This window comes from Danio rerio, chromosome 25 (genome assembly GCF_052040795.2).
Source record: "Danio rerio strain M-AB ecotype USA chromosome 25, GRCz13ab, whole genome shotgun sequence".
NCBI classification, from domain to species: Eukaryota; Metazoa; Chordata; class Actinopteri; order Cypriniformes; family Danionidae; genus Danio; species Danio rerio.
The window spans coordinates 30,608,829-30,634,875 of NC_141045.1; the positions used below are offsets into that span (position 1 = coordinate 30,608,829).

The 26,047-nt window shown below is 34.4% G+C and overlaps 1 protein-coding gene across 31 annotated transcripts in view; it reads left to right on the plus strand.

Annotated features, from left to right (window-relative positions):
- Positions 1-22,893, plus strand: part of aass (aminoadipate-semialdehyde synthase) — a 56,041-nt gene extending 33,148 nt beyond the window's left edge. For 4 of the 31 annotated variants that reach the window (XM_087310834.1, XM_087310833.1, XM_087310818.1 and 1 more), the window contains 10 exons: positions 1,553-1,663; positions 3,975-4,083; positions 4,332-4,472; positions 7,079-7,246; positions 7,335-7,430; positions 7,594-7,709; positions 9,402-9,490; positions 9,673-9,849; positions 19,260-20,481; positions 21,680-22,893. In XM_087310834.1, the coding sequence (XP_087166960.1) occupies positions 1,553-1,663; positions 3,975-4,083; positions 4,332-4,472; positions 7,079-7,246; positions 7,335-7,430; positions 7,594-7,709; positions 9,402-9,490; positions 9,673-9,849; positions 19,260-19,378 (1,126 nt within the window). In that variant the 3' untranslated portion in view covers positions 19,379-20,481; positions 21,680-22,893. 31 annotated transcript variants of the gene reach the window in all.
- Positions 22,894-26,047: the final 3,154 nt, after the last annotated feature.

The following is a 26,047-nucleotide window of genomic DNA, read 5'->3' on the forward strand; positions in this document are numbered from 1 at the left end:
CTTGCCTATCCAAGTTTTAGGAACAACAAATAATAACTTGACTTCTAGTTGATCATTTGGTATCAGAAGTGGCTAATATAAAAAGCAAAGGTCTTTAGATTAAGCTTATTTTACCAAAATAAAATATGATCATGCCTTGATTTAATTATGACAGTAAGGTCTGACTTTGCTGAGACAAAAGTCTTGTCACTTAACAGAAATAATGCACAGTATAGAATATAAAGTCATGGTGCAGTGGAAAAAGAATTAATATTGTGTTTGACTCCCATGAGCTTGGAGGACTGCATCCATACATCTCTGCAATGATTCAAAGAACTTATTATTAAAGTAATCTGGAATGGCGAAAAAAAAAAGAAAAAAATGTTCTTGCAGGACTCCCAGAGTTCATCAAGATTGTTTGCATTCATCTTCAATGCCTTCTCCTTCATCTTACCCCGGACATGCTCAATAGTGTTCATGTTTGGTGTCTGGGCTGACCAATCCTGGAGCACCTTGACCTTCTTTGCTCTCAGGAACTTTGATATGGAGGCTGAAGTAAGAGAAAGAGCACTATTGTGCTGAAGAATTTGCCCTTTCCTGTAGTTTGTAATGTAATGGGCAGCACTAATGTCTTGATACCTCAGGCTGTTGATGTTGCCATCCACTATGCAGTTCTCTCACACGCCACCATACTGAATGTTACCCTAAACCATGATTTTTCCTTCACCAAACTTGACTAATTTCAGTTAGAATCTTTGGTCTATGTGGATTTCATTTGCTCTTCTGCAGTATTTGTGATGATTGGGATGCAGTTCAACATATAATTCATTGGAAAAATTGCCTTCTGCCTCTTTCTAAATGATCAACTAGAATTCAAGTTATTTGTTGCTTATACAACTGGTATTGATGACAAGACTTTTGTCAGGTAGTGTACTTATATTAGGCTTAAAGGGATAGTTTGCACTTGAAATGAAAACTGTCAACTTTTATTCACCTTCCACTTTTTCCCAAACCTGTTTAAGTTTCGTTCATCTGTTAAGGACAAAGGAACATAGAATAAAGAGTGTTGGATAAGCGGCAGCCATTGAAGTCCATAGTATTTTGTTGTTGTTGTTGTTGATGATGTTGTTCCTGTGGATGTCAATGGATGCTGGTTTACTTTATTCCTTTAGAATTTTTATTTATTTATTTATTTTGTTATTGTTTATTCAACAGAAGAAAGAAATTCTTGAAAGTTTAAGACCACTTGAGTATGAGTCAATGATTATTTTAAAATAATTTTAAGGTGAACAATCCTTCTAATGTCGGTCTCAGCAGCATGAGTGAATACTTGTTTGTTAACAGTATATTGTTGGTGTATTTCCAGCAACTTGTTATTTTTAACCAAAGTTCCAAAAAGAAAAGGAGTTTTGCTTAAGTCTACTGAGGCATTAATTCACATTTAGTCTCTTAAATGTGCAGTCATGTGTGCACATAATTACAAGGGTTTCTGCACATATAGCTCCTTTTATGCACACTTTAGTAAACCATCAGCTAATTTGCTTTGTTTTTATTTGTTGTTTTTGGTATCTAGCATGCTGCCATACTCCTTTCACCCACAAGTAGCTAAGCACTGCATTAAATTGAAAGTGAACATGGTGACGGCCAGTTACTTGAGTCCAGCCATGAAGGAGCTTCAGAAGAGGTAGGATGCTTCCTGTTTTTTTATTATTATGATTATAAGTTTAAAAAAGATATTTCAGGAAAGTTAAAAGTTCTGTCATTGTTTTCTACCTTATGTGGATACTAATAATATACTTACCTTAAATATTGTACATAACTTAAACAGATTTATATAAATCAGGTCGGAGAAGCAGAATAATTTGTCTATTTTGCAGAATAATTCTATTTTCAATCAAAGAAAAGTATTCATATCATTTCTGTAGACAAATGCATATGCTTAAAGAGCTTTTATTATGGGTTTTTAAAAGTAAGCTTCCATGCAATATGTAACGCAGCATTAAGTGAATGAAAACATCCAGCTGAGGTTTAAATTTGAACGAAATAGTCGGAAAAAAAAATCAATAGTGTTGGGTTTAGATCTTTTGCCTGAATGCGTTGACGTCGACACGGTACAGTACATCACCAAATATGTAGTACTGTATCTGGTCAAATGTGAACGTGCCTTTCCCTTCAGACACTAGTGGAGAATGAGGGATGACAGTATTGATCATGACACGAAGATGACGATCACTGACAGATGGAGATTCGGCTGTTCATTTTCACAACAATATCACAGCATAGCCAATCTAGTACTGTGTTTGCTCCTGTCATTTTTTAAATTTTTGATACAATAACCTACGCTGCAACGTGGGATTCATCGGCCGTTTGCTATTGTAGGAGCAGCAGAGACTATTACTGTATGAATGGGACTTTGTCAGACTTTAACAGGGAGTTTGTCAGTAACTGTTACAGTTCATATGGACCAGTTTCTTCTTCCTCCAGATCATAACATGTAAATGTAATTAAAATTGTTGCCTTATTTTCTGTAGTTTGCAAAATATGCATTAATTATGTGTTGCAAGTTGTAATCACTCCACGTGGCTTGAAATCACGTATCTATAGATAAGTGCTTGTACTTTATCTCCCAAGTTAAATCTGTTTAGTACTATTCACACATTTCGTCCAAAACTATGTTGAAAACGCAACACGTGCTTCTTCCTTCACTGATTTAAATGCATTTGTGAGCTTGCGATTCTACAAACGGAGCAGTCAGTTTTCAAAATAGTGCCACTGTGTAAATTATTACTGAAAGCGTGTCTTTGTTATTACTTGAGGTTAGTGTTAAGAGTAGAGCAATATGCTGGTGTTAAACTGCATTGCTTTATTGCATTCCTGCACTGGGCTCTCACATACTCTGTGCTACTTCATAACCTTGGTGGACATCTCTCTCTGTTGCGCTGAACCCAGTCAACCAATCACAAAATAATGGGTCTTCAGGCCATTAACAGCAAATTAGCTTCACACAAAGAAAAGGTTTGGAAACAAATGAATCGCTAAACGAATCATATGGGAGTTCTTTGGGATAATTAGGTATTAACAAATGCATATTGTAAGACAATGAAAGTGTTTTTTGAGCTTGCATGCATCTCAGCCTGTTGTTGGAGACCCCCTAAACCAAAATATGACCTCTTATAATGCAAAATAGCGGCTCTTTAAGAAAAACTATTAATTTATATGCATCAAATTATATGTATGAATTAAATGGAATACATGTAAAATATTATGTTTTCTTATAGATATTTAGATCTGTTGCATAACTTCATGGTTCAACTTTCTTTCAGCTTAAGAAACAATGAAATGTTTCAGAAATGTATGCATATTTATGTATAAAGTAAATATGAAACATTTGTGTTTTTATATATATTGTTAAAAATTTACATTTTAGTTAGACTCAAATTTAAATAATGTAGCGTTAGATTTAAATTTCTGTTGTATATGCATTTATATGTATGTGGATTTTTTTGTATTGATTCAGTTAATTAAGAATATTATAAGTAATTTAAAAAATATTTTTAATACATTTTAATGAGGTAATTATGTAATTAATCACTGTTTTAAAGTCACTTATTCAACACTGGTCTTAATGTGGGTATGTTATACTACTGTGATAGAGAAATGAATCAGTAAAAAAGGTATTAAAAGAAAATATTGGAAAAAAAACAGTTCCATGATTTACCTTCAATCCAGTTGAAATAAAGTTGAGGCAGATATGAGAGTCGCTCATTTAGAATGGTTGTGTTAACTGGACCAGCTAATTCATTGAAAAGATTTAACAGTTTTTTAATTAGACAGATTTTCACATATTTTGTTGATCTGTCATTTCGAGAGGTTTGTATAAATCCCTTTTAAAAGCCCATTGAAAGTATCTTTGTTTGACCTTGTTAGATTTTAAAATGCCACTGGATGAGTATACATTCATGTGGCTTCACCATGATTGACTATTGTTTTGCAAGTGCCGAGGATGCTGGCATCACCATCGTCAATGAGATGGGTCTGGACCCTGGCATTGATCACATGTTGGCCATGGAGTGCATCGACCAGGCCAAGGCAGACGGTTGCACTGTAGGTATTGCGTTCATTCACTCATGTTTGTTTAGCACTTGGATGTGTTGATGAGGACTTGCAATAGAGTGACATACTGTTGCACCATTGGTGCACTCATCACCACGTCTGGAAGACATATTGAAAGACCTCAACAAACGTTCACAGCCTCTTGAATGTTCATTTTTACTTAATAGTCGGGCATACGACGGTCAAGTCACATAGCGCACTTGTAGTTAATCCAAATGTAAATCATTGTTTCCTGACAGGTTGAGTCTTACAGCTCTTTCTGTGGTGGACTTCCTGCTCCAGAGTGCTCAGACAACCCACTGCGTTACAAGTTCAGCTGGAGTCCATACGGTGTCCTGCTCAACACTATCAGTCCTGCCATCTACCTGAAAGACAATCAGGTGATGTTCACATCAAAATCATCCTTAAATGTGCTGTGTTGACTTTTCTAAAGCATACAAATAACGTAAACAAGTAAAATAAGATATACATACACATCAGCAACAAAACCATGTACACGTAGGGAGTGATCTTTCCGATTTTACAGTAGGAAAAGTTAAGGTCTAGGGATGTTGCATAGTTGGTCTATTTTTCCCAGAATTAAATAAATCATTCCATTTTCTGATTTACAAATGCTGTAATTTGCTCCATTTTATAAATTTTCAATTAAATTTTTATCCCTGCATTTAGAGTAGGACTTTTATGTGACAACCATTTTTTAGTAATGCTCCTTTTGACAGCCACTAACAAGATATTCATTAGATACTTATTCCTTTTTACCCATTCCTCTGTTAAATGTCTAAAAAATGGAAGTTTACAATCAAAGGGTATCTCAGATTTAGAGATATTTTGTAGGGCATTGTGTATTTCTTTACCAAAAAAAATGTAATAACCAAGCAGTCACAGACGATGTGATTGTGATTTGCCTTTGTATTTTTGCATTTTCTCCAGCATATAGACAAATTTGGGTCACACTTTACAATAAGGTTCATTAGTTAATAGTAGGTAATGCATTTACTAGCATAAACAAACAATGAACAATACATTTACTGCAGTATTTATTCATGTTAGTAAACGTTAATTAATGAAAATACAGTTGTTCATTGTTAGTACATGTTAACTCATGGTGCATTAACTAATGTTATCAAGCATGAGCTTAAATGTTAATAATGCATTAGTAAATGTTTAATTGTGATTAATAAATGCTCTACAAGTGTTGTTCATGATTAGTTCATGTTAGTAAATTCATGAACTAATGAACCTTATTGTAAAGTGTTACCCAAATTTCCAATATGATTTCTCAGAGGGTGGGAAAAAATCGTATTAAACTAATCCAACAACATTTCCTTTATTTCTGTAATATGGAACATTTCCATATTTTTGTCCATTCATCCTCCGTTATTACAGTTCCTCCTTTTCCCACTTATTTCTAGTGTTAATCATTCTTACTTTTCAATGAACACAAACTCTCATAGTTTATTAAAGATGCAAACCCTCGTTGCACGACAGCAGCACCTTCAGCAAACCTCCTAATACATTCAACACAAAGACTTTCATGAACATTAATGAGTGGTGGATCTGTTCAACAAAAGAGGGGAGGGGGACAACCATGCCTAGTGTAATAGGTATGTTGTTACCATTTGAAACAAAGTTTTTAGCACTTAACAAATTAGGTTAACAAGAAGTCTTTGAGCGAGTCATTCATAGTGAGTCACTTTATCTATAAATGAGCTGATTCGAACGTATATGAATTAGAGTTGCACGATTCTGGTTAAAATGAGAATCATGATTTTTATTTTTTATTTTTTAGATGTAAAATAAAGGTTAATATTAGTGGGCTATTATTGTTGTAATTCTCAAACATGTGGTAAAACAGCAATAGGCTTTGTTTAGTACTGTTGGTTAAAATGCTAAATTTTGTATAGACTTGGAATGGCGGACTTGCACAGACTTTAGATTTGTCCTGGTCTTTAATGCTGATGTTAATTCTAATGTTGAATTATTGTGTTTGAGACGTATGCTTACAATCTGTCATTTTCTGCTTAAAATCTGTCACTGATGTGATTTTCGTGAATACAGAAGACTGGGTGGGTACTTTTGCTTTTCGGCGGGTTTTGGATTCTTTTTGGGCTGGAATCAGTCAGCTACATCTGGCAACACTGTGTGCACTTTCGGTTTCATTTTCACTGCTAGGAGCAGTTAACTTCCCGCACGGCTCCCAAATGATCACTCTGTGCCACAAACTGAATGTTAATTACAACCTATGCAGGCTCTGCTCACTAAAGTAGGCCTCATTTACTGGCACGTGCCCGCCCTCTCTGTGGTAACAGCTGACAGTCAGCTGTCAGTTTGCAGAAGAATTGTGTCCTCCTGAGTCTCACATACACCAGTAAACTCATGCAGCTCTGTGATTGGCCAAAATGCTTAGTTTTGACTTTTTTGGTGAATGTCTACTCTTCCCTGTTGATCACCTACTTTCTGCTGTTTCTGATCTTCACTATCTGAATTTCTGGTTTTGAATTTTAGAAAATTGAATTTGATGTTCCTAATTTTTTCATCTTGAAAATTTGAAACTTTTTTTTTTACAAACTAGATATCTGCAGTCTAGGAATTCAGAACCAAAGCAATCTGAAGTTTAAAAATGTGTCTATAAAAATTTTGCCTTGAAAAATTTTGTTGTCTTAAATTTCAGATCTTTAATATTCAAGTTATGAAATTCAAATTCAAGTTAAGAAATTTAAAACAATTTTAACGGCATATAAAATTCTTATTTATTAAATTACAATTGTCAATTATTTTAATTAACACAATTCAGAACAAATTCTGATCGTTTTGGCATAATATTAGCTCCATACTCCCCCAAAACCCCTGGAATTTATTTATTATTTATTAACCTGGTTTATTACTTTTCTCAAATTCTACACAGACAAAAATGTGTTGCATTGAGTGTGCCCGGGTAAACATAGAAAAATGTAATGAGTCAATATATGTGTGTTTCACTTCTCAGATTGTCAGTGTTCCTCCTGGCGGTGCTCTCCTGGATGTCACGAAGGAGATGGACTTCATGCCTGGTTTCAACTTGGAAGGCTTCCCCAACCGAGACAGCACCAAGTACGCCGAGCCATACGGCATTGAGTCTGCGCACACACTGATCAGAGGAACTCTGCGCTTCAGGGTATTCAAACTGATCTATGACACAATAAAAATTCATTGTAACCTCTAGTATTGCATTGCTGACACCTCAAATACTCTACCGTCTGCAGGGCTTCTCCTCTGCAATGAGTGGCTTTGTGAAATTGGGACTCATTAACACAGAGCCATGTCCACTGTTGGACCACACAGCTTCTCCTGTTTCATGGGTATGGATGCATCGATACTTGTTTCATAAAATGTCTTTTCTTCAATGTAAGGATAAAATTATTCATGATAAAATAAAACTATGGGACTTGAGGTGTATGAAAATGGCCCTGATTACTTGACTGTCCTTTGTTTCCGGGTTTGATGATTGTGTCTCCTATGCAGAAAGAGCTTCTTTGTAAGCAGATTGGCTTGTCCGCTACTGTCAGCAACAGTGTGTTTGAGGATGCTGTTTATGAGAAGATCGGCAAGGATGACTTCAGAATGCAGAGTCTCAAATGGTGGGTAGAATAATTTTCTAACAGTATTTTGTAGACTTTCATCATAATAATCATGCTGGTGTGAGACTGCGAAGCTAAAAAGATGAAGCATAACTCAAGTCTTTTTAAATAAAGTAAAAGTTTAACGATTGAGCTTTTGTTTAAAACAAATTAGATAACACTTTACTTGAAGTGGTGTTTGTAAGACTGTCATGAAACCTGTGACATTAGGATACTGGGGAAATGTGCACTATGTGGTTTTGTTGAGTTTTGCAATTAGGGATGCACCAATACCATTTTTTTGGAACTGATCTGATCCCAATACCAATATTCTGAGTATTAATCCTGATACTGTGCCCAAGGGCGTTGCTAGACATAAAGCTCTACTGGGGCATGGCCATACACACATATATATATATATATATATATATATATATATATATATATATATATATACATACAAACACACACATACATTCATATATTCATATATATATATATATATATATATATATATATATATATATATATATATATTTAAAAAATTAATTTCTGTGAGAATCTTGTGTCCATGCGAGTTCCAATAGGTCTTCTGCAGTATTTGTGATGATTGGGATGGAGTTCAACAGATGACTCACTGAAAAAAATCTACTTTCTGCTACTTTTCCAAATGATCAACTAGAAGTCAAGTTATAATCTGTTACTCTTACAACTGGGATCCCCAACAAGACTTTTGTTAGGTAGTCGGGGTTATAGCTTAACAGAACATAAATTCACACACACACACACACACACACACACACACACACACACACACACACACACACACACACACACACACACACACACACACACACACACACACACAAAGTTGCTGTCCTTAATTTTTCCATTTCTGTTTTTCATGAAAAAAACAACAACTGACACTTGTTAACCTGTCATTAACCGAATAAATAGATTGTTCTGTTGTATTTATTTACCATTAAAAAATGATGAAATATGTTTCACTTAAATAATTCATACATTTTGGCCAGGAGTACATGGTGCAAATTTTGATGGCTGCAAGTTTGTATGTTTACAAACATGTAATGAGAGAGGGAGTTCATGTGAAAATTGTTAGATTTTCACAAATGTATACAATTGACCCTGCACATTTTTAAGCAATCACATGAAGTTCTGTGAGAAAAATGGAAGAGAAAAACATGGCTTTCAGAGTCTCTCTCGCACACCCCATAATTTAAACACGACAGTTCCCAAAATGTTTTAACATGTTTAAAAATGATCAGGAGCTTGTAAACTGCTCACCTCAGCTCGTATGTTCACTGTACAAGCCATGACTATACAATTTTCGTTAAGCATTTGGGACTTCTCCTGATGTGTATGACCTTAAATTATTTTATATAAAAAGTGTGCCTCCTATTTACTTGTTAAATAAAATGGAAAATATTGATAGTTTTGAATAATGTCTTATTCTTATCTGCATGACTAAGAATAAAAAAGTTGCCTATTTGAATCTTTTTCGCTGCTAATGCCAAAAGCGTTTATTGTGCCAATACAGTACGTTCAATTTGATTTGTTTAGTCAAGTCGTTTGTCATCATGAGTCAAGACAGTTTTCATTACACCACTTATAGTGTTACTGTGATGAAAGTCTATGATGTAATAGACAATGAATCTGTTGGTTGGTGATGACTGACTCTTTGAAACCCACCAGGCTCGGGTTGCTCGGTGAAGAACCCGTTCCTCATGCCGAAACCATCTTGGCAGCGGTTGCTAAGCATCTGGAAGCTAAACTTTCTTTTGGTAAAGACCCTGTTCCTCTTTGAATTTCACAATGTGCTGCTGTGATGTCATCATTAACAATTTGTTAACCTGTGTGTGTGTTTTTTTTCCCTGAAAATCATTCATCGGAGCATCACAGAGATAAATGTTTAGTCATGTTACATGGAATAAATGTTGTATTTGGATCATTTCTTCTGGTGCAGACAAGGGCGAGCGCGATATGATCATCATGAGGAATGATGTTGGAATCAGACACCCAACGGGCGAGCTGGAGACCAAACACATCAGTCTGGTGGTTTACGGAGATCCCAGTGGATACTCGGCCATGGCAAAAACCGTAGGCTACCCTGCAGCCATTGCCGCCCACATGGTGCTCAACGGTCAGTGCGGGCCAGTTATAAAATGGATATAAATAACACTTGCTCATTTAAATTCTACAAAATTATGCATTTACCTTTGTATTTTGTTGTATTTATATATTTTTAAATATAATAACGATGTTATTAATTTTTTGCCCAATCTAGAGAAAGTAATCTTTTATATCATTCTGCAATTGTGGGTAACTTCCAGGTAGGGCTGAGCGATTAATCGAAAAGTAATTGAAATCGACATTCAGGAACAATAATCGATCTATTTTCTTTTCAGGTCGATTTATTTATTTATTATTATTTAAAAAAAAATGTTTTTATCACGTTCTCTACCGTGTGTGGAATCGCATGACCCCGCTCTGGTTGTTACTTTTGTGTTACATTGCACTACATTGACAATTGACGAAGTTGCGCCAGAGATGTTTAATTATTATTTAAATTAAAACATTTGTTTACAGAAGATGCAAGAAATGTAAAAGTTTAAAATATTAGTAACATATTATGCAAGAGTTTTTTTTTTATTATTAAGAAGAGATACTGCTTGTTTTCTACTTTTAATATGAGAAGCATTGAAAATAATTGATTTTGTTATTTATTTTCACATTACAGGAAAAACATTTGAATGTTGGTTTTAGGCAACGTGTGTTTCAATTTACATTTACATTTACATTTACATTTACATTTACATTTAGTCATTTAGCAGACGCTTTTATCCAAAGCGACTTACAAATGAGGACAAGGAAGCAATTTACACAACTAAGAGCAACAATGAATAAGTGCTATAGGCAAGTTTCAGGTCTGTAAAGTCTAAGAAGGGAAGTATTAGTAGTATTAGTATTTTTTTTTTTTTTTTGGTACAGTTAGTGTGATATTCAGAGAGGCAATTGCAGATTAGGAAGTGTAGTGGAGAGTAAATAGTTGAGTTTTTAGTCGTTTCTTGAAAGTAGCGAGTGACTCTGCTGTTCTGATGCAGTTAGGGAGTTCATTCCACCAACTGGGCAGATTGAGCGTGAGCGTTCGCGAAAGTGATTTCTTCCCTCTTTGGGATGGAACCACGAGGTGACGTTCATTCACAGAACGCAAGTTTCTGGAGGGCACATAGATCTGCAGAAGTGAGAGCAGATAAGAAGGAGCAAGGCCAGAAGTCACCTTGTAGGCAAACATCAGAGCTTTGAATTTGATGCGAGCAGCAACTGGCAGCCAGTGCAAACGGACTAGCAGTGGAGTGACATGTGCTTGTTTAGGTTCATTGAAGACCACTCGTGCTGCTGCGTTCTGGAGCAGTTGAAGAGGCTTGATAGAGTTAGCTGGAAGCCCAGCTAGTAGAGAGTTGCAGTAATCCAGTTTGGAGAGAACAAGAGCTTGAACAAGGAGTTGAGCTGCATGTTCAGATAAGAAGGGTCGGATCTTTCTGATGTTATAGAGTGCGAATCTGCACGATCGAGCAGTTCTAGAAATGTGGTCAGAGAAGTTTAGTTGGTCATCAATCGTTACTCCAAGGCTTTTCACCATTTTGGATGCAGTAATGGTTGCCCCATCCATCTGGATTGAAAAGTTATGGTGTAGAGTCGAGTTGGCAGAAACTACAAGCATTTCCGTTTTTGCGAGGTTCAGCTGGAGATGATGATCTTTCATCCAGTGTGAAATATCCAACAGGCAGGCTGAGATGCGAGCTGGAACCGAGGGATCATCAGGATGAAAAGAGAGGTATAGCTGGGTATCATCAGCATAGCAGTGGTAGGAGAATCCATGTCTCTGGATGACTGGTCCTAGAGATGATGTGTAGATGGAGAAGAGAAGTGGCCCAAGAACAGAGCCTTGAGGTACCCCAGTGTTTAGATGCTGTAGGTTGGACACCTCTCCCCTCCAAGACACCCTGAATGACCTGTCAGTGAGGTAAGATCTGAACCATTGTATAACAGTGCCCGCAACGCCCAGTGACTCGAGCGTAGATAGCAGGATCTGGTGGTTGACAGTGTCAAAAGCAGCTGACAAGTCCAGCAAAATGAGGACTGATGATTTAGAGTCTGCTTTAGCCAGTCTGAGATCCTCCACGACCGAGAGCAGGGCAGTCTCAGTTGAGTGGCCTTTCTTAAAGCCGGATTGCTTGTTGTCCATGAGATTGTTTTGAGTAAGAAAGTCCAGGACTTGATTGAACACTACTTTCTCCAGAATCTTGGCCATGAATGGAAGCAGGGATACTGGTCTGTAGTTTTCAAGTAGCGTATGGTCCAAGTTGGGTTTCTTTAGCAGTGGGGTTACCCTAGCCTGCTTAAATGAAGTGGGGAATAAACCAGAGTCAAGAGATGTGTTAATTATGTGAGTCAGTGTTGGTATGACTGCAGGAGAGATGGCTTGCAAGAGATGAGAGGGAATTGGATCGAGTGGACAGGTGGTTGCATGGCTAGATGGCACGAGTTTGGACACCTCAGACTCAGAGAGCTAAGAAAAAGAGGTGAGTGTGTGTGGTGTTGGTGGTGTACCTTGCGTGTTTGTTGTAGGTGCAGCAAATTGAGCACTGATTTTTGCAGTTTTGGTGCAAAAGAATGTAGCAAAGTCATCAGTAGTAAGTGTGGAGGATGCGGGTGGAGGAGGAGGATAGAGGAGGGAGGAAAATGTTTTAAAAAGTAGGCGAGGATTAGTGGCATTGTTGATTTTCAGACGGTAATATGTCTGCTTTGCAGAAGTAACCTCAGCTGAGAAAGAGGACAGAAGAGTTTGGTATGTTAAGAGCTGTGCAGGATTTTTAGTTTTCCGCCAAATTCTCTCTGCAGCCCGAAGTTTTGAGCGATGCTCACGGAGAGTATCCGAGAGCCAGGGTGCTGGAGGACTGGAACGGGCTGGCCTGGATGCAAGCGGACATAATCGGTCTAGACATGATGCTAGCGTGGAGCAGAGTGTATCAGTGGCACTGTTCGAATCAAGTGCAGAGAGTTTGCAAGATGGAGGAAGAGAGTCTGAAACAATGGTGGATAGTCTATTGGGTGAGAGAGATCGTAGGTTTCTGCGAAAGGTAACCAGTGTTGGAGTGTGTGGTGGCTCAGAAGTAATGTGGATGTTGAGAGACAGAAGGAAATGATCGGATATTTGTAGTGGAGTTACTATTGTTTGATCAGTGAAGCAGTGTCGTGTGTAAATAAGGTCTAGCTGATTACCTGATTTGTGGGTAGCAGAGGTAGGTGCTCTTTTTAGGTCAAAAGAGGCAAGCAGAGTCTGAAAGTCTGCAGCTTGCGGTTTGTCAACGTAAATGTTGAAGTCACCTAGCACCAACAAGGGAGTGGCAAAATTAGAAAAAGATGAGAGAAGAACATCCAGTTCATCTAAGAAGTGACCTAATTTACCTGGTGGGCGGTAGATGACAACCACATTTATGTAGAAGGGGTGGATAATGGTGACTGCATGGAATTCAAAGGAGTTGATTGTTGGCAGGGACGGTATCAGAGTAAATTTCCATTCTTTGGAAATTAGCAGTCCAGTCCCACCCCCTCTCCCTGTCTGACGAGGAGTGTGGGAAAAAGAGAAATTAGCAGAAAGAGTAGCATGTGTAGCAGTGTCCTCCGGCCTCAACCAGGTCTCAGTTAGAGCCATGAGATTATAGTCAGAATATGTAGCTATGGAGGTAATAAAATCTGCCATGTTAACAGCTGATTGACAATTCCAGAGGCCCACGGAGAGAGAGAGTTGAGAAATAGCAGATACATGTATTGAACGAAGGTTGTGAGGATTACGCCTGCAGCGTACCTCCCGTGTTTTGCGAGTGTTAGTAACAACAGGAATTAGAAAACACATAATAAACGTGCACTGACAACAAAAATAAGTGTAAAGATAAAGTAAAACAAAAAAGTAACGTACTTGAGTGCTTTGTCGGTGTCTTTGCTCGGTGGAGTTGCGCAGGTAGAGTCGATGGTCTTTAAACTCGTCGGTCTTCACACGAGGCTGCCGCGACCGCTGCCGCGGTTAACTAGTTGTTTATATAACCCCAAAGCACTAGCTGATTGAATTCAGCTGGACACGCCTCGAGAGTCAAAACAAGGGCCGAAACTGAGGCGGACGACGCGAAACCGTCCGCGTTCGCTACATAAGCTCTTATAGTAACCAAGGAAACAGTGGCTAAACACTTCTAGTATTATACACAACTGAAAGCAAGTTTAAATGTTCTACAACTTTACACAAACAGCTGAAAACAAGTCCTCAAACCATACACAACAACTGAAACAAGTCTTAAATGTACTTACAGGCTGCTGGTCTCGATGCTAAAGTGCTTCTCCTGCCGACTAAGCTAGCGTGCTCACTATATAGTGGTTACCTGGCGTTTGGACACGCCTCCCGAGTCAAAACAAGGGCCGAAACATGAGGCGGACGACGTGAAACCGTCCGCGTTCGCTACACAAGCTCTTATACACAAGCTCAACAATTTCAGTTGTTGAAGTTAATATTCAGTAGAGAATCATAGATAGGAGGCAGTGGCGCAGTAGGTAGTACTGTCGCCTCACAGCAAGAAGGTCGCTGGGTTGCTGGTTCGAACCTCGGCTCAGTTGGCGTTTCTGTGTGGAGTTTGCATGTTCTCCCTGCCTTCGCGTGGGTTTCCTCCACAGTCCACAGACATGCGGTACAGGTGAATTGGGTAAGCTAAATTGTCCGTAGTGTATGAGTGTGTGTGTGAATGTGTGTGGATGTTTCCTAGAGATGGGTTGTGGCTGGAAGGGCATCCGCTCCGTAAAAACATGCTGGATAAGTTGGCGTTTCATTCCGCTGTGGCGACCCGGGATTAATAAAGGGACTAAGCTGACAAGAAAATGAATGAATGAATGAATCATAGATAGTAGATAGTGTGTGTTTCCTTCAATTATTTTAAAATTAAGCAATGCGCTCTTCATTCAAAAAATCTATCACTTGTAATATGTGAGCATATTTACTGTGCAAAATCTGAACTATGATGACCAAAAATTAATGAATAAAATAATCATTTATTAATCATAATCGAGTTAAAATATTCAATTAATTGAGATTTAGATTTTAGTCCAAATTACACAGCCCTCCTTCCAGGCATTTTCCATGCATTCTCCTTAAACTGGAGTGAAATACAAAAAATAATTAATTTACGGTAAACTGAATCTATTATTAGTGAAAAGGGCCTAAATGTGATGAGGAGCATTTGATTCTGTTGATAATTGTTTGAATTATTGTTCAACTTTTTAAACCATTAACAGAGGTGACATTTCATACACCATTATTTTATTCTTTAGCTTAATTTGCAAACCTCAAACTAGATAGCACAGTATCACAGATTTTTGTGCATTTTAATCATATTATTATTATTATTATTTAAATGAATGTGACATTCGCTGAAATCAGTTACAGGGTTGACAAAAAATTAATCAACTATTGGTGTGTCCTAAACATTTTGTACAAATGAATGGGAAAAGAATGAGTTTTCCACCATAATAAGTGACATAACTTATTATAATCAAGTCACATGCTTTTTCTGTGCATATCATTTTCTGTTGTTGTTTTACATAATTGTGAAGTAAATATTCTAGCCTACAAAACTAGTTACTCAGAAGTCTTGTTCAGGCCCATTCAGTGTGTTTTTTAGACCTTATTTCAGCTACATATTTTCTCCAAAACCTACTAACCACACATATTTTTTTTTTCTTTTTAAAAAATGCAAGCATGTACATTAATATTTCTCATAATTGTAGCACATTTTGTGCTGAATATAAAAAATACATGTTGGCCTGTAAAAAGTAGCTGATATGAGCACAAATGTCAGGGCATGTCAAAACATAAAGACCCCAAAATCACCTCAGACCCTTGTGGGGTAAAGATTTCATTGACAGGCCCGTAGCCAGTCTGGTTAAAGGGGTGGTTCTTTTATCTCAAAAACTGGAATTTTTTTTTTTTGTTTTGCAGTTATTCGTCTCATTTTCTTTTTAACTATGAGGTTTGCATACTGCATATTGGTGACAGCACTATTTTTCTGGATTAACTTGTCAGGTGGTCATCATAACCACACTTTTTGATGTACCAAAAACATTTCCTAAAGATTTAGAATCAAAAATATGAAAAAAGTATTTATACATATTATTTTTAAAATACAGATTTATCACATCATATATCATTAGAAACTGTGAAAGTTTAAAATAAAATAAAAAATGATCTATTAAAGCCAAGTAACCTATTGTCATTTATTATTTAAAGGTAATTGAAGCAAACTATAATTCAGGATGCAGAAACAATAAAAAGTGCAATTCTTTAAGTATTTTAAGACAAAATGACCCATAATACGCATACAGACATTATTTTTGGATATAGCTTAATATTATTTGCGTTACTAATTCTTCAAAACTGATTGATTAAAGTTTGTTTTTGAAATAATCTAGAATCCCCCATATATAGTATATAACATAATACAGTTTAAATACTGCATTTTAGTGGCAGCACATGTTTTTCTGGATTAGCTTGTCGGGTAATCATCATAACCACACTTTTTGATAAACCAAAAACATTTGCTAAAGATTTAGAATCAAAAATATTTTTAAAAAAAAGTATTTATACATAATTTTTTTTTAAAAAGATTTATCACATCATTAATCATTAGAGGAAAAATTAATCTGTTATAGCCTTATATTAAAAACCACCTATTACAGCAAAGTAGCCTGTTGTCATTTATTATGCAAATAACAAACAAGCCGCCAGCACATTCTACTTAACTTGAATTAATTTGGCCACGTGAATAGTAAAAAAATTCATTCATTCATTTTCTTTTCGGCTTAGTCCCTTTATTATTCCGGGGTCGCCACAGCGGAATAAACCGCCAACTCATCCAGCACGTTGTTACACAGCAGATGCCCTTCTAGCCGCAACTCATCTTTGGGAAACATAGTGTCGACTAGAGCTTCCGATTTTTCTAGCTTCTCTTGTAAATAGTAAATTTAAAAAATTCATGGATAGCTACAATAGCCTTAGTATTAAACTAAATTTTTATACACCTCAAAATTAACTTTTGGTGCTTCACACCTTTTATTGGTCCTTTTTTTTTCAAGAAAAAGGTCTAAAATTTAGAATAAAATGTTATTTGTAATATGTTTTCGCTATTTAAAAACAAAAATAATAGGTCAGTAGTGAAAGGTGGCGTCACTTAAGTTAGATTCTTCTCTTAAAGCCTTCTTCGATTAAGTTTTTTTTTTTCACAATTTATGATTGCATAGCAGTTAGAATAGGACAAATGAGCTCATATATGGGACAAATTCTGGACCTTTGTCAGTGAGGGGTGGTCTTCTAACCACCCAAACCCCCCCTGGCTACAGGCCTGGTTGACTTTTTTTAACTGATGCATCAGAGTTGACCAGAACGTAGGGACAGACATAAATTTGTAGTTTTATATTACTAAAATAACAAATAACACATAAAATATTTTTTTTTTCAAATTAAAATAAACACAAAAAGACAAAAAATGCACTTCATTATTTGAAGATAACAGAAGCTGACTATAATTTAGCATGCAGAGACAGTAAAGATATACAGTGTTCAGCATATAACCCAGAGTATAACCCTCACAGATCTATCTTTTAAAGTCATATTTGTAATGGGAAGCTGTACAATATTATTTTTTGCATATATATTCGATTACTCAGTAGTGAAATCCAAAATCTGGAGCTTATCTAACAAAATAACTCATGATAGCGGTCCAAAAACTAGTACACCCAATATTATGTGTTATAGAAAAATATTTAATATAAATTTAAAAAAGAGGAAAAATCAAGTGACTCAAAAATGGAAAGGTTAAGTTGAAATTTTGTAAGTTGTAACAAATACTGTTTTTGCAATATTTTTATATTCTTGAATTTAATTGTATTATCTTTTAATTTTTAAATATGTTTGGTGACTAAAATAATATTTTAATAAACATATCTGTTTTGTTTAAATCCACCAAATACATTGCCTTAACTCACTAAGAAATGGATAAAAATATTTATTTTCAAAATAGGGTGTACTCAATTATGCTGACCACTGTATGCATAGTGCGATTCTTTTATTGGATGATTTTAAGTATAAGTATTTTTTTAAGACAAAATGACACAAAATACACACACAGACGTTATTTTTGGATGTAACTTGATTTTATTTGTGTTATTTGTTTTATTTGTGTTGCTAATTATGCAAAACTGTTGATTTAACTTTTGCTTTTAAAAACAGGATTATTTTGAAGATCTAAAATGTATGTGCAATTCTAAAATCACCCATATATTACTGTTATTAATATCATATTTATATTATATATTAATAGTTATTATAGTTTTTTTTTTTTTTTTTGTAAGAGCCATTTAACTCGACATTCTCGAGCAAAAACTGGAGATTATTTATGCCTTTTGGCCACAATACATTTTTTTTTTTTACAAAAAAGAAAATAAAATACAACAGAACTGATATGTAAAACTGTGTAAGAGGGGATTGTTTGGGCAAAATTGTCTCCAAAATGCAAATTAAAACTTTTACATTTTCAGTTGATTGTCGTTGTGTAAACATATTCTTGATGGATTCCATTTTTTTTTACATTTAGTCAAATAGCAGATGCTTTTGTTGAAAGCAACAATTGATTAGGCATTCAGCGATTTAAAAAGAAAAAGTGCTACTTAATCTAAAGATCTGTTAGTACTCAGAGAATTACAGTTGAAGTCAGATATATTATACCCTCTTTGATTTTTTTTTCTTCTTTTTTAAATATTTCCTAAATGATGTTTAACATAGCAAGGACATTTTCACAGTATGTCTGTTAATATTTTTTCTTCTGGAGAAACTCTTATTTGTTTTATTTCGGCTAGAATAAAATCAGTTTTTATTTTTTTTAAAGCTATTTTAAGGTCAAAATAAGCTAACTTTTTTTTCGATAGTCTACAGAACAAACCATCGTTATACAATAACTTGCATAATTACCCTAACCTACCTATATAATCTAATTAACCTTGGTAAACCTTAAAAAATATATAGTAAATTATTCTGTAGTGTGATCACAGCAAAGATAAAATAAATCAGTTATTAGAAATGAGTTATTAAAACTATTATGTTTAGAAATGTGTTAAAAAAATCTTCTCTCCATTAACAGAAATTGGGGAAAAAAATAAACAAGGAGCTAATAATTCAGGGGAGCTAATAATTTTGACTTCAAGTGTAAGTTCTAAAGTAAGGAAGTTGGAGTGTTTCTTTTTTGAGAAAAGAGTATTTTTACAGGTGGTTTGTCAAACCCACTCAAGGTGCGAAGTTCACTTCATAAATGCACAATTTTATTTTATTTTTAACAAATTTTTTTGGACAAATTTGTTACATTTCCAGAAAGTAACTCTGCAGAGCTGCGGCCCTCCAGGAATTGAGTTTGAGTCCGTTGATGTAAGTGAATCTGACTGTATGATGTTCCCCTACAGGTGAACTGACGACTAAGGGGCTTGTGGTGCCGATGGTGAAGAGCATCTACAGTCCGGTGCTGAAGAGACTGCAGGACGAGGGTCTCCAGTTTATCACCAAGAGCAGTGTATCAGAGTAACACAAACCTGAGATCTCACTCTCCCTCGTTTCTGTCACGAAACTGATAGCAGATGCTAAACCACTGCTCATATTCCACAATGAACGGTTGGAGATCATAAACTTGCCTTGACTGTGTAAAGTTAGCAATGATCCAACGGTTAATAACTTTATCTTCAAACTTGAATCTGAAAAGTAGATTCTGTTAGTCGACAATGAGCGTCCTTTTTTAGTTGTGTTGTCATACATTAGGAGTTTCATACTGACCTGTGCAGTGTTGGGTAAAGTTACTTTTACAATCTTACTCTTTAAAATAAATGGTAAAACTGTAGTTCAGGTCACAATTCATGCTATTAACTACTGGCTTATTACCTGCCTATTATTAAGATATTAACTGTTCATTAGTAGTTACAAAGTATTATCTAATTTGGTAACACTACTAAACGTAATGACTACACACTATGAATCATCTAATAAGCATTAGCAAATAGTGAATTCATTATTTGTTAAGCATCACTTCTACATTAATAGACGTTAGTAAGCAGTTTATAACTGCAGATGGAAATGCTCTATTCTTGACTTGTAAGCACATTTAAAATGTGCTTAACAATTGTTCGTTTATACTTTTGTTACTCACTCTTTTTTTCATGACTAAATTAAGTATTACATTATTTACAAACCATTTGTATTCAAGAGTAGCTGGTGTTTTTTAAGATCATTCAGAATGAGTTAGTAAATGATTAATCAACCCGTGAAATTACCAACTTTATATTTTATTATCCAGGCATATACTTATAATGTGTTAATAAATGCTTTATTTACAAAACTTCATCCAGTTTTGTGACCTAATCTAAAGTGAGGATTATTTTTGTTTTATAATCTATAATAAATGACAATTAAAGACTTGGTATCAAACGAACAATACATATTTGCAATCTTATCTAAAATTAAAAATACTATAAAGTTAAACATTTTTAACAATATATTATGATACAGCATTACAATGTAATTTAACAATGTTTAAACTACACTGTAAATTTAGTTTTGGTTAAGATTGCAAAGATGCATTTTTCATTTTATACGGTTTCATTCGTGTATCTTCAAATAAATAGAAATTAAAAAGTCGTTTATATTATTTTATTTCCTGTTTAGAATATAACTCAGCCTTTAATTGTCATTTATGAGGGATTTATGAAGCATAAATAGACCTCACTAGATTAGGTCACAAAACTGGATGAAGTTGAGTTATTAAAGCATTTATTAACATACAAATGAACTATTAATATATGCCTGGATAATATATATATATATATGTATATATATATATGTATATATATATATATATATATATATATATATATATATATATATATATATATATATATATATATATATATATATATACTATTATGTTAATTTTATTAATTTATTAATCATTTACTTGCACATTCTGAATGATATTTAAAAACCAGCAACTTTTCTCGAATAACTAGTTTGTAAATGATGCAGTACTTAATTTAGTAAAGAAAAAATAATAATAAACAAAGTATGAAAATACAATTATTAAGCACATTATTTAAGTCTAGAATAGAGCATCTGTATCTGCAGTTATAAACCACTTGCTAACGTTTATAATGTAGAGTTAATGCTTAATAATGAATTCACTATTTTTTTTAGTGCTTAATAAATGATTCATAGTGTGCCATTATTATAGTGTTACCTCTAATTCTAATCCTAAATCCTACCCAAAACCTAAACCGAACTACTACCTTACTAACTATTAATTAATGGGTAATTAGTATTTTATTAAGCTAGTAGTGTTAGTTAATGGTTTGTTAATACCATCAATTGTGACCTAAACAAAATTGTTACCGGCGACACACTATGAACCATTTATTAAGCATTAGCGAATTGTTAATTCATTAACTGTTAATCTTTTACTCTACATTAATAGATGTTAGTAAGCGGTTTATAACAGCAGATACAAATGCTTTATTCCTGACTTATGAGCACATTTATGAAGTACATACTCATTGTATTTTCATACTTTGATTTATTTTTCATTACTAAATTAAGTATCGCAATATTTAGTTACGAGTTATTTAAGCTTAATTGGTGGTTTTTTAAGATCATTCAGAATGTGCAAGTAAATGATTAAAAAACTGTTCAAATTACCATTTATTTATAATATTATCCAGGCATATTAATAATTATTTGTTTGTTAGTAAATGCTTTATTAACTTAACTTCATCCAGTTTTATGACCCAAATTGTGGACTATTTTTGCTTTATAAACCCCATATAAATGACAATTATAGGCTCAGTTATATTCTAAACAGGAAAAAAGAAAATAAATCACAAATAATTTCTATTAATTTAAAGATTTACAAATGAAACTGTATCGAATAAAAATAAATATTTGCAATCGTAACCCTTAAACAGCTAAACATGGTTTAAACAATGTTTAAACTTTGCTAAATAGCATCGAAATGTTGTATCATAATATATAGTTCAATTATTATGTTTTTGTTTTTTTATCCAACTTTATTATATTTTGACACTTCTGTTATTCAGCAATGTTTAAACTGTTTAAACTGTTAATTTTTTTACATAGGATTGCAAAGTTTATTGTTCATTTGATACTAATTTAATTGTCATTTATAAAGCATACATAGTCCTCCACACTGGTCACAAAACTGGATGAAGTTGTGTTTTTAAAGCATTTCTTAACAAACAAATTACATTTTAGTATATGCCTGAATAATAAGATGTATAAATGTTGATTTCAATTGTTAATTCATCATTTACTTGAATGATCTTAAAAACCACCAACTTCTCTTAAATACAAATGGTTTATAAATAATGTGATACTTCAGTACTAAACTGTGTTATAAACTGCTTACTAACATTTATTAATGTAGAGTTAATGCTTAACAAATAATGAAAAAAACATATGCCTTTATAAATGGTTCATAGTGTGTATTTATTATAAAGTGTTACCGTGCTATCTAATAAATAATTACATACTTTACTTAACAAGTAACTAAGTCACACATTTAGTTACTTTTTTTTAAGTGACTCAAGATTGTAATATAGTTCTTTCCCAACTCTTACCCAACACTGTAGCTACGGGAGTGTTACTTTTCACAAAGCACTTTTATTCCTCCAGTGAACCGTCCCGTTTCTTATTTCCGTCATTGAGAATGAACTTTATACGCAGTCAGTATTGTAAGAAAAGGTTTTAAACATGACTGTCTGCTTAAAAAAATGAACTATGGATTCATATTCATGCGAACATGATGTCATGTTGGATACTACTGATAACATAACCATTTTCTGTAAAGCATTTTTACCATCGCATATTATTTTTACAAATTCTCTTTGAAACTGTATCATGTTAAGACGTTGAAATCATTTCTACAGCCTTTTTAAAGTGTAGTATATTTAAAGAGCTCTTTTAAGAGGAACGCTTGTCCAATAAAACATTGGTGTTGGATTCATATCCCTTGTTATGCGTCAAATAAACATCTTAAATATTGTCTGTCAACTTCATTAGGCAGAAATTGGAGTAAATTACCCTCCCCTCCCCCTGTGTTGACTGGCCGGCGGAGGCCGTAAACGCAATCTGCATTGTTTGTACCATGGGGTCAGCAGTGCGGTCACTATAAAGTAGGCCACCAAGCGCTGGATAATTGGGTCTGTAATTATTAGAAGTTAAAAATGCAAATGAAGGATCCAGAAGACCGTGTCTGGCCATTTGACCCATATTTTGGTCTAAATGAGTACCTTTTTGCTCTTAAGACTGGATTAGGTTTTGTGAATAATTACAAGCGATTCTTCAAAGGGATTATTTCATAACTCCGTGTAGCTGTCATCTTCGTCACCAAACCCTTAAGCTGTGGGCTTATAATAATCGGTTCCTTAAGAAATGACCTGATCGTTAGCAGAAACACGGTCTCGCTGGGTTAAGCCAAGATGAATTCGAGGAGCAGAAGTTAATTGAAAAACAACCCTATTCAGAAAACGTCTTTAAGGAGGAAACAAAAAAACTGTCTTTGTTCTCTTTTATTGACCTCCTGAGCCAGATGGAGGGAGACCGAAGGACTGTTGTTCTGATCTCCTTGATAGTTTGGCAATCAGGATGGCGAGGTAACAAGAAAAGCAAGTTCAGAATTAAGAGCTCACACGAGCCAAGCGGCTGCTGTCTGGAGACTGTAATCAACACGAGTCTGTCCCGAGGGCAGATGGAAAAAGGAGAATATTAGCGAATATGAACGGTATTACGGAGACTGGAAAGATTTTGCTCCAAGTTTCTGCCAATTGTACACAAAACAATAGAAAAACTCAAACTTGACTCAGCCTTTATATATTTATTAACTTTTTTCATAATAGTATTTTATTTCTTTTAGTTTGCCTGGAATTAAAGCAGTTTTTAAATAAAATAAAAAATAATAATTTTAAGGTACACATTATCAAAAAAAAAAAAATACCCCAATTGGCTACAGAACAAACCACTGTTGTCTTGTGACTTGCCTAGTTAACCCTATTAAGCTGTTTAATCTTTACATTGCACTTTAAACTGAATACTAGTATTGTCATGCCATAGACAACTGAAAATTTGTTATTAAAATGATGTTGTAAAAATGTCTCTTGGTTAAACAGAATTTGAAAAATTATTGAAATAGAATAACTTTTTCATAGGAGGGCTAACAACTGAGTTTAAATAAAATAGGATTTACATTGGAAGTGAATCTGGCTTGAAATGTATTACTTGCATACAGGGGTCATACCTGGAAAAGCCATGGAATTTTGACTTGGTGTTTTCCAGGCCTGGAAAGGTTTTGGATAAACAGAAAACCCACAAAGTTTTGGAAAAGTCATGGAAAACCCAGTTTACTTGAATATAGATTATTTTCTTTTTCTGTCCTTGGCCAATCACACACTCTCACATTATTAGTGCAGTGTAAGTATTATCTAAATTAATTTTACATTATTATTTTTTACGAATTATTTTTGTTGCGTGTTTTACGATAAAGTTGAACATGCATTGTTTTTCTTTTGCTAAGGATTTGTAGACATTTTCATGAAACATTAAGTCATAAAAATTTACTTAAAAGTCTTACTTTACTTAAAAATCGTTGAAATTCATGGAATTTTAGTAGTAAAAATGTGTATGAACACTGGATATAGAACTAGGTTACATTTTAGGTTCCTAAAATACTATATTCTTAAAATAAAATATTCTTAAAAAAGGTATTATATGATAATATTAAATGATAACTCTCTGATATCGTAATGTAGTATTTATGTTTTTATAAAGAGTCAGCGCCTCTCAGCAAGATTCAATTAAGTTGTAAAATTATTAATAGTATGTAAATTTTGTAGATTTTCTTCCCACATTCAAATCACGTTGACATATTTTTAACATTTTGTAAAGGCTTCAAGTTTATATTTATTTTTTTTACATGCACAGGTAAATTCCAAAGTATTTAGGGGGGAAAAATTGATTTTCCCACCATACTTTGGAATTAGCTTATTTTTCCCATCCACTTTTTAATTGTTTTTCACTTTAACCCATTTATTTTTAACTCTAAAGAAACAAACTAAAAGTTTAAATTGGACCAATATTATTATAAAAAGATACATTTCTACACTAGATAGTACTAAAATAGTGCTGGTAGGTTTATAGGTAGGTTGACAAAAGTCTTGTCGTTGATCCCAGTTGTAAGAGCAACAAATCATAACTTGATCAACTTTCTAGTTGATCATTTGGAAAAGTGGTGAAAGGTTATTTTTTCAGATGAATCATCTGTGAGAATCTTGGGTCTATGCGGGTTCATGGATGTTTAACAGCAATCAGTCAAGTTTGGTAAAGAAAAAAATCATGGTTTGGGGTTACATTCAGTATGAGGGCGTATGAAAGATGTGCTGAACAGATGGCAACATCAACAGCCTGAGACATTTGAGACAAAGACATTTGTGCTGCCCATTACATTACAAACCACAGGAGAGGGCAAATTCTTCAGCAGGATAGCGGTCCTTCTCATATTTCATATTTCTGAAAGCAAAGAAAGTCAAGGTGCTCCAGGATCAACCAGCCCAGTCTCCAGATATGAACATTATTGAGCATGTCTGGAGTAAGATGGAGGCACTGAAGATGAATCCAAAGAATCTTGATGAACTCTGGAAGTCCTGCAAGAACGCTTTCTTTGCCGTTTCAGACTTTATCAATAAGTTATTTGAGTCATTGCAGAGATGTATGGATGCAGTCCTCCAAGCTTATGGGAGTCATACACAATATTAATTATTTTCCCACTGCACCATGCCTTTATATTCTATACTGTACATTTTTCTGTCAAGTGACAAGACTTTAGTCTACGCAAAGTCAGACCTTAATGTCCAAATTAGATAATTTACAATCAAGCATTCGCAATAATCACACCGCAAGATATACAATGTTGAGTCTGAACTACAGTTAACTAGGAGCTACAGAAATGTATTTAATTACTGTATTTACACAGAATCTATATGATTTCCTTTCACTTTTTATCTTGTTTCTATTCCAAATGTCTACATTTTAAATCGAAAACAGATTATTTTACTCACCCCACTGGTTGTTTTAAGGAAAAACTCTTAATTTTGACCTTAAAAACAGAACAATATTGTTACTTGATCTAAGAATCTATAGATAT